Source organism: Pipistrellus kuhlii, unplaced genomic scaffold, assembly GCF_014108245.1.
Source record: "Pipistrellus kuhlii isolate mPipKuh1 unplaced genomic scaffold, mPipKuh1.p scaffold_m20_p_68, whole genome shotgun sequence".
Classification (NCBI taxonomy): domain Eukaryota; kingdom Metazoa; phylum Chordata; class Mammalia; order Chiroptera; family Vespertilionidae; genus Pipistrellus; species Pipistrellus kuhlii.
Window position 1 is genome coordinate 1,087,850 of NW_023425571.1, and position 9,075 is coordinate 1,096,924.

Genomic DNA, 9,075 nt, shown 5'->3' on the forward strand with positions numbered 1-9,075 from the left:
CGCCCCACCCCCGCGGTGCTGAGCCCACAGACTCTGGTCCCTCGATGGTCTCCTGGGGGTAAGGTGAAGGCAGGGGCCTCGGGCCGGTCAGTCCCAGGAAGACCTCAGGAGGAGGCACCAAGGAAATGGGGCTTCCGGGGCCCCCAGGCCCCTCAGAGCTGAGGCAGCCACAGGTGTGCTGAGCGCGCCAATCCCTCCCACTCCTCCCCCCCCCCCCACCCCCCCTGGTCCCCTCTGGCCCCAGCGGGGATCGCAGGTCCGGCCTCCTGCCGCCCCGGCGCAGCCCCCTCACGGGAGGTAGAGGGCCACCAGCACGTAGATGACCCAGCTGGTGGACACGAAGACCCCGAAGAGCAGGCTGAACAGCACGAGGGAGCGGGCCTTGCGGGAGGCCTCCTCCGCCTGGGCCAGGTCTCCGCGGCTCAGGGCCGAGCGGGTCTGCAAGCAGACAGAGCGAGGGTGAGCCCCCCCTCCCTCCCATCGGGCCAGGCCCCAGGGAGACGGGGAGACGCACCCCGAGGAGCTTGGGGCCTGCCCGGGAGCAATCAGGTGGTGGCGCCAGCTCTCGGCCCCTCATGGGCCCGGCACACCCACACCTCGCCCTGGTCTCCACAATCGTCACCACAACCCACATGTTGGTTGCCCCCACTTGGCAGATGAGGGAACGGGTACGGAGAAGTGAAGTGACTGTCCCAGGGTCACACAGCTGGCGGTGGGGCCAGAATTCAGACACCTGTGAGCTGTCCTGAGCACTGCCTTCTGCCCACAGTCCGGGCTGAGGGGGGGCGGGGCCAGCTCAGCCTCAGGCGGAGACCCCAGAGGCTTGCCTGCTCTGTCTGTGAGAACACCCTCCATTGGCACGGCAGTCCCAGAGCCTGACTGCTCAGGGCTGTGGTTGGGCTGGGGGTGGGGGGGAGGGGTGTGAGATGGAGAGATGGTGGGGCAGGGTGGGTTCTAAGTGGGTGGGCAGTGGGTGAGAGACCGGGCAGCCGGGTGGTAAGAGGGATGAGTGGGGGTAAGGTGCACACAAGCCCCCAACCCCAGGGATGGCAGCTTCTGGGCCTTGGCAGCCACTCAGCATCCTAAGCTGTGGGAGCCCAGACCGGAGTGTGGGCGGAGCCGAGGGGCAGGAGGTGTCCACCGGCAGGGTCAGGGGCCCGAGACACGGCACCGATTCCCAGTTCCCGGCTCCTGGGCGAGGGGCCCCCATACCGCCCCGGCCCGGTGCATGCTGGGAGGTGCACGGGCTGCCCCTACCTCGTGGGAGTAGACGATGGCGAGGAGCCCGGTGAGCAGGCAGCAGAAGAGGGTCACCAGCACCGACTCCATCATGTAGTCCTTGGGCATCGGCCTGTGCTCCACAGTGGCAGGCGCGGGCACGCCGGCCAGGGGGCCGTTGTACTGCGAGCAGAGGCCACGGCTGAGGGAGCGCCCGACCCGAGGGAGGGCCCCCCCACCCCGAGCCCCACGGTGAGGCGGCAGGTCACCAGGGCAGCGACGCTCCCAGGTGCCCGTCCAGCCCAGGGTCCAGCCACCACTGTCCCCAGTCCCGGGTGGGGGGGGGGGCGGGAGGGGGCTGCTCTGCTGTCCTAAGGCAGCAGGTGTTTATTCTAAAGCTCCGATAGATCATCCCCTTCCAGAGGCCCCGGGCCCTCAATGGATCCCCTACTGAGCTGGCCCCCATTCCCAGGCCCGCAGGCCGGCTCCCCCCGCCTGAGCGGCACCCTCTGCCGAGCGCCTTCCGTTTCCGCCTGAACTCGCCTCACCTCTCAGAACCCGCAGTGCCCCCACTTCTGGGCATCTCCTGGGCTCCCTTTCCTGTTCCCCTCCGGGCACCAGGCCCAGCTGTACCCGACTTCTAATGTCTGTGAGCCACCCCCGGGGTGGGGGAGGGAAGACTGAACGAATAGGGGTGAGGAGGGGGGTTAGAGGTGAGCGGTCAGAAAGGGCGATAAGGGGTGAGTGGGAGGGGTAAGGGGTGAGGGGGGTTAAGGGGTGAGAGGGGGGTAAGGGGTGAGTCGGGGGTAAGGGGTGAGTGGGGGGTGAGGGGGGTAAGGGGTGAAGGGGGTAAGGGGTGAGTGAGGGGTAAGGGGTGAGGGGGGTAAGAGGTGGGAGGGGTAAGGGGTGAGGGAGGTAAGGGGTGAGGGGGGTAAGGGGTGAGTGAGGGGTAAGGGGTGGGGGGGTAAGGGGTGGAGGGGTAAGAGGTGGGAGGGGTAAGGGGTGAGGGGGGTAAGGGGGGGGGGGGGTAAGGGGGGAGGGGGGTAAGGGGTGAGGAGGGGTGGGTGGGGGGGTAAGGGGTGAGGGGGGGGGTAAGGGGTGGGGGGAGGGGTGAGGGGTGGGTGGGGGGGGTAAGGGTGAGGGGGTGGGGTGAGGGGGTAAGGGGTGAGTGGGGGGTCTAAGGGGGGTGAGGGGGTAAGGGGTGAGTGGGGGTTAAGGGGAGAGTGGGGGGTAAGGGGTGAGGGGGGTAAGGGGTGGGGGGGGTAAGGGGTGGGGGGGGTAAGGGGTGAGGGGGGGGTAAGGGGGAGGGGGGTAAGGGGTGAGGGGGGTAAGGGGTGAGGGGGGTAAAGGGGGAGGGGTGGGGGTAAGGGGTGAGTGGGGGTTAAGGGGAGAGTGGGGGGTAAGGGGTGAGGGGGGTGGTAAGGGGTGGGGGGGTTAGGTCAGAGGTGGGGGGGGTAAAGGGGTGGGGGGGTGGTAAGGGGTAGTGGGAGGGGTAAGGGGGTGAGGGGGGTAACGGGTAGAGTGGGGGGTTAAGGGGGTGAGTGAGGGGGGTGAGGGGGGGTAATGGGTGGGGGGGGTAAGAGGGAGGGGGGGTAAGGGCGTGAGGGGGTACGGGTGGGGGGGGTAAGAGGTGGGAGGGGTAAGGGGTGAGGGGGGTAAGGGAAGAGTGGGGGGTATAATGGGTGCGGGGGTGGGTAAGGTGTGAGTGAGGGGTTACGGGGTGGGGGGGTAAGGGGTGTGGGTGTGAGTGTAAGAGGGTGGGGGTGGGGGGGTGGGTGGGGGGTAAAGGGGTGAGTGGGGGTTTAAGGGGTGAGTGGTGGGGGGTCAGGGGTGAGGTGGGGGGGGAGGTAAGGGTTGGGGGGGTAAGGGTGTGTGGGTGTAAGAGGTGGGAGTGGGGGGTAAGGGGTTGAGTGGGGAGGGTAAGGGAGTGGTGGGGGGGGTACGGGGTGGGGGGGGATGAGTTGGGCGGTGTAAGGGGTGAGGGGGGGTAAGGGGTTGAGGGGGTAAGGGGTGAGGGGGGTAAGGGTGGGTGGGTAAGGGTGTGATGGGGGGTGGTAAGGGGTGAGGGAGGGTGAGGGGTGAGGGGTGAGGGGGGTACGGTGTGCGGGTAAGGGGTGGGGGGGGTAAGGGGTGAGGGAGGGGTTAAGGGGGATGAGTGGTTAAGGGAGAGTGGGGGTAAGGGGCTGAGGGGGGTAAGGGTGGGGTGGGTGTTGGGGGTAAGGGTGTGGTTGAGGGGGGTTAGGGGTGATGGTGGGGGGGGTAAGGGGTGAGGGTGGGGGTATGAGGGGTGGGGGGGGTAAGGGGGTGATAGGGGATGGGGGGCGTCAAGGGGTGCTGTTGGGTTTGGTACGGGCGAGATGTGGGGGGGTACGGGGTGGCCGGGGGTAAGGACTGCATGGGGGGAAAGGGTGAGGGGGTAAGGGGTGAGGGGGGGTTAGGGGGACACCGAGCGGCATCCCTAGGGTGCCGGGCTGGGTGGCACTCACCACGGGGAAGGGCGCGAACAGCTGCGGGGCGGCAGGCGCGGGGTAGAGCGGCGTGGCGGGCGGCGGGTACAGGGCCGGGGGGGTCGGGCCCGGGCTGGAAGAGGACGGGGCCCGGCGGGAAGGGCGGGTACAGCAGGTGCACGGCCTTGGGGTCGGGCGGCGCGTAGGGCGGGGGCTCGCCCACGAAGCCGATGTTGGGGATGCCGCCGGCCGCCTTGGGCCCCTGCCTGGCATCGCCCTCACCAGGGGCCGGGGCCGGGGCGGGGGCGGGGGCGGGGGCGGGGGGCACCGCGGCGGCAGCGGCTGCGGCCGGGGAGTCGGCTGGGGGCACGGCTGGGGGCACGGCCGGGGCCGGGGCGCTGCCCTCGTCCGCGGTGGCCTCCTCACTGGGCCCCCCGTCCTCCAGGAGCTGCGGGCGGCGTGGGAGCTGCGGGAGCTCGGCTCTCGGGGGGTCCTCGGAGCCCTCGGGGCCAGCACCCCCTTTTGTGTCCGCTCCTGGGAAGAAAGGCAGGTCTCAGAGCCTCCAGAGGCCACTGGCCCGGTGGGTCCCTGCCCCGAGCCCCACCCTAGCCCCTCCGAGCAGAAAGCCGGTGCTGGCCTCTCCCCGCCTTTCCCCCCCCCCCGAGCTCAGACCGCACAGGCGGGGCTCAAAGGGCGCAGTGCCTCTGGGCGCCAGCTGTGGGCACGCAGGCCCTGCCCTGCCCATGCCCCTGCTCCACCCCGGCCCTGCCCTGCCCTGTTCCTGCCCTGTTCCTGCCCCTGCCCCACCCCTGCCCTGCTCCTGCCCCTGCCCCACCCCGGCCTTGCCCTGCCCCTGCCCCACCCTGACCCTACCCTGCCCTGTCCTGCCCCACCCCGGCCCTGCCATGCTCCTGCCCCTGCCCCACCCCTGCCCTACCCTGTCCCTGCCCCTGCCCCACCCCGGCCCTGCCCTGCCCTGTCCCTGCCCCTGCCCCTGCCCTACCCCAGCCCTGCCCTGCCCTGCCCCTACCCCACCCTGGCCCTGCTCTGCTCCTGCCCCTGCCCCACCCCGGCCCTGCCCTGCCCCTGCCCCTACCCCACCCCGGCCCTACCCTGCCCTGCGCCCTGGGCCAGGCAGCCTCCAGCCCAGGCCCTGCTGCCCAGCGGATGGAGGAAGAGGAAACCTGGCCCAGGGCCGCCCCGGAGAGGCCCTGAGACCCAGGCTGGAGCGGGGCTCGCAGGGGACTGAGCCCATAAGAGCCTTGGCGGGAGCTGGGGAAGCTGCTCAGGAGGCGCCAGAGCCTGGGCTTCAGCATTTACTTCAGTGGCTGCACCATCCAGACAGAAAGGGGCGGGAAACATTGGCTGTAACCAGCACGTTGGAGCAGACGCACTTAGAGACGATGGGTGTGTGTGTGTGTGTGTGTGTGTGTGTGTAATGAAAGCTATAAGGACTGGTGTGTGTGAGTGTGTGTGTGTGTAATGAAAGCTATAAGGACTGGTGTGTGTGAGTGTGTGTGTGTAATGAAAGCTATAAGGACTGGTGTGTGTGTGTGTGTGTGTGTGTAATGAAAGCTATAAGGACTGGTGTGTGTGAGTGTGTGTGTGTGTAATGAAAGCTATAAGGACTGTGTGTGTGTGAGTGTGTGTGTATGTGTGACAGAGGTGTGTGTGTGTATAATGAAAGCTATAAGGACTGGTGTGTGTGAGTGTGTGTGTGTATAATGAAAGCTATAAGGACTGGTGTGTGTGAGTGTGTGTGTGTAATGAAAGCTATAAGGACTGGTGTGTGTGAGTGTGTGTGTATAATGAAAGCTATAAGGACTGGTGTGTGTGTGAGTGTGTGTGTGTGTGTGTGTATAGACAAAGCTATTGGGGAGGAGGTCCACACTTAAGGAAGGTTTGTGGCTAAGTTTGACCCAGAGCGCTGGGCTCTTCCAGGAGGACCCCGGTGTGTGTGTGTGTGTGGGGGACAGGATTGCTGGTCTCCTGGAGGGTGGGGGTGGCCTGAATATCCCTGCCCCTGGGAACCAGCCCCGCCCCGCCCAGTAGACCTGGTCAGACACTCAGCATGGCCAGGAGCTCCCAGCCTCACCCTCCCAGACAAAGGCTGGAGTTTCAAATAAGGCACCAGCCCAGCGAGGCTCAGTGGCTGAGTGTCCACCTGTGAACCAGAAGGTCATGGTTTGATTCCCAGTCAAGGGCACATGCCCAGGTTATGAGCTCGATCCCCATAGGGGCCGTGCAGGAGGCAGCCAATCAGTGATTCTCTCTCATCATTGATGTTTCTGTCCCTCTTCCTTCCTTCCTGAAATCAATAAAAATATATTTAAAAATGAAAATAAGCCTTGGCTAGTTTTGCTCAGTGGATAGTGTCGGCCTGCAGACTGAAGGGTCCCAGGTTCGATTGCTGTCAAGGGCACATGCCCAGGTTCCGGGCTTGATACCCAGTGGGGGGCGTGCAATGTTTCTCTCTCTCCCACTCCCTTCCTCTCTGAAATCAATAAAAATATATATTTAAAACAAAATAAAATAAGGCACCACCACCATGCTGGGGCCCTGGTTTGCTGGCTGAGCCAGCGGGCCTTTGGGTGCCCCTGGCTGACGGTGACGGTGACGAGCTCCCAGCCAGTGGCCATGCCCAGGCCCCTGCGAGCCAGGCCAGCCCCCTCTGAGCATGCCCTGCGCACAGCCAGCCGGCATGTGGACAAGCCCGGTGTGTGGGACTGAGCGCCTGCGGTCGCCCAGGGAGCTGAGCCACCACATGGATGGGCTGTGTGACCTGCCATCCAGGCCTCCTGTCCTCCTGTGTGACGTGAGGATGCTGGTGAGAGTGAAAACGAATAAAAACAACCATCACAGAATGGTGCCAGCGGACACAGGGCGAACGGAGGCTCTGCAGGCCTGGGGAGCCTGGGGCGGTTGTTTTTCTGTCCCCATTTCGCAGATGCGAGAAAAAAGGCTCCTAATGGCAGGGAACCCGAGCCTCAGACACCGGTCCCAGGGGGACCGGCCGGCCCTGCCCCAGTTATCGGAACAAAACCCGCAGCTCCCCGGCCCCGGGGGCAAATGCCTGGCCGATGGCGCGCAGATAGCCTCCGAGTAAATAAGCGCCGGCGGGGCTGCCAGCGCCGGGCTCTCGGGTTCTGGACACTCGAGCCTCGGACATTCCGGCGGGAGGGGCGGGAGGGGGGCGGTCAGAGCCATTCCGTGCGAGTGGCCAGCCCCCCCCACGCGCGCACGCCCCTCCAGGGCATCGGCCCCTCCAGGATGCCCCGAGGCCAGGCCGCGCTCTGCACCGCCCCCCGCCCAGCCCCCAGCCGGACCCGGGGCAGGCGCGGCGGGATGGAGGGGAGTCCCGGTTCCGCCTCCCGGCCCGGTTCCGGCGGGCCCGTCGCAGTTCCCTGAACGAGCCTTTGAGGGCCCGCCGCCCGCCCTCCCGGGGGTCCCGCCGCCAGGGGGCGCCCCCCCACGACCCCCGCCAGGGGCCCTGCCCGCTCAGGGCGCAGCCCGGCCAGAGGGGGCGGGTGGGGAGTGGAAACGCCCCCCAGTGGCCGCTCTCAGCCCCTGTGCCCGCCCGGGGGGTGGGACTGGGGGGCCCCAGGACCACCGGAGGCCCCCCTTCCGACCCCCGGTGTGACCGGAGCTGGAGGGGCCCGGCCCAACCGCCCCAGCTCTCCGCGGGCCTCCCGCCCCATTCTGACGGGTCCCCGGGCGGAGCCGGAGGGGCCCGCGGAGAGAGCCCCGCCCGCCACCCGCGCGCGGACCCCGGAGCCCGGGCGGGGCGGGGGGCGCGCACAGGGCCGCGTCCTCACCTGCGTCCATGGCGGCGGCGGGGAGCGGGCGGCACAGCTCCCGGCCCCCGGCGCCTCCGGCGCCGTCGGACCGGCTCCCTCTCCGGCTCCGCTTTCCCGGCTCGGGTTTCCGGTGCGCGGCGCCCGGTTAATAATTGACCGCGGGCGGCGGTGCCAACAGGTGGCTCCCGCCCCCCGCCGGCGGGGGGGCCCGGGGCTCGGGCGGCTCTCGGGGGCGGCCCTCGGGGGGCGGGGGCGGCTCTCGGGGGGCGGCTCTCGGGGGGCGGGGGCGGCTCTCGGGGGGCGGCCCTCGGGGGACGGAGGGCGGGGGGCGGCTCTCGGGGGGCGGGGGCGGCTCTCGGGGGGCGGGGGGCGGCTCTCGGGGGGCGGGGGCGGCTCTTGGGGGGGCGGGGGCGGCTCTCGGGGGGCGGGGGACGGGGGGCGGGGGGCAGCTCTCGGGGGGCAGCTCTCGGGGGGCGGGGGCGGCTCTCGGGGGGCGGGGGCGGCTCTCGGGGGGCGGCGGGCGGGGGTGACACGGAAAGGCCCGGGGGCCGCGGGGAAGGAGGGACGCGAGCCCCCGGCCGCGCAGTCGGTCGGGTTCCAAAGGCAGCGCCCCGGCCCCGGGCCGTCGGCAGCAAACACTCCCATTGCCGGCACCTGGCGCGGCGGCGGGAGCGGGAGTTACTCCTTCCCGCGGCCCCGCCCTGCGGCCCGGGCCGGGCTCCCCGTGCCCCGGGGCCTCTGCACGGAGCTCCCTGTGCCCCGGCCGAGCACAGCTCTCCTCTCCGCCCGCTTCTCTAACCCCCTCCCGCTCCCCGCTCCCCGAGGCCGCAGAGGGAATGGGGGACAGTCACCACTGGAGCAGGGAGCTGGCCTCGGGGGTGTTTGAGGCGGTTTGAGCAGAACGTTTATGTGCACGAAGGCCCCCTCAGAGGACGGAAAACGGGCAGGTCTGCGCATTGACCACACAGCGGGGACCCCGAGCCTTCCCCCCAGTCTCTCCCCCAGCCTCCCCCGCCCCCCGCCTTCCCGCCCTCCGCCTTCCCCACTCCCGCCTTCCCCCTGCCTCCACCCCGCCTCCCCCCCCCCCGCCTTTCCCCCAGCTTTCCCCCCTGCCTCCCCCCCTGCTCTCCCCGTTAACCCCCCCCCCCCCCCCCCCGCCCGCCTTCCCCTCAGCCTTCCCAGGCGGCCACGGGCAGCGCCACAGGGACACACACCTGTGCAGGCTCCTTGCCTTTGCAGCCTTCGGGAATCATACTCAGGACACCCCGCCTAATAAAAAAAAAATTAAAAATAAACTAAAAAAGAAAACCCAGCCTGAGGGTGCTCCCAGGCGCGTGCTGTCTCTTTTTCTTTTCTTTTTTTAAAAATATATATTTCAGCCGGGACCGGTTTGGCTCAATGGATAGAGCGTCGGCTTGGGGACTGAAAGGTCCCGGGTTCGATTCCGGTCAAGGGCATGTACCTTGGTTGCGGGCATATCCCCGGTAGGGGGTGTGCAAGAGGCAGCTGATCGATGACTCTCTCTCATCGATGTTTCTAACTCTCTATCTCTCCCTTCCTCTCTGTACAAATCAATAAAATATAAAAAAAAAAAAAAATAAAAAAAAAAAAGT

At 68.0% G+C, this 9,075-nt stretch overlaps 1 protein-coding gene across 1 annotated transcript; it reads right to left on the bottom strand.

The window, feature by feature from the left end:
- Positions 1-257: 257 nt before the first annotated feature.
- Positions 258-7,598, bottom strand: PRRT1B (proline rich transmembrane protein 1B). Its single transcript, XM_036420470.2, is given in 5 exon segments — positions 258-438; positions 1,258-1,401; positions 3,705-3,797; positions 3,799-4,199; positions 7,481-7,598. Coding segments are annotated over 5 exon segments (798 nt in total). The 5' UTR covers positions 7,491-7,598; the 3' UTR covers positions 258-288.
- Positions 7,599-9,075: the final 1,477 nt, after the last annotated feature.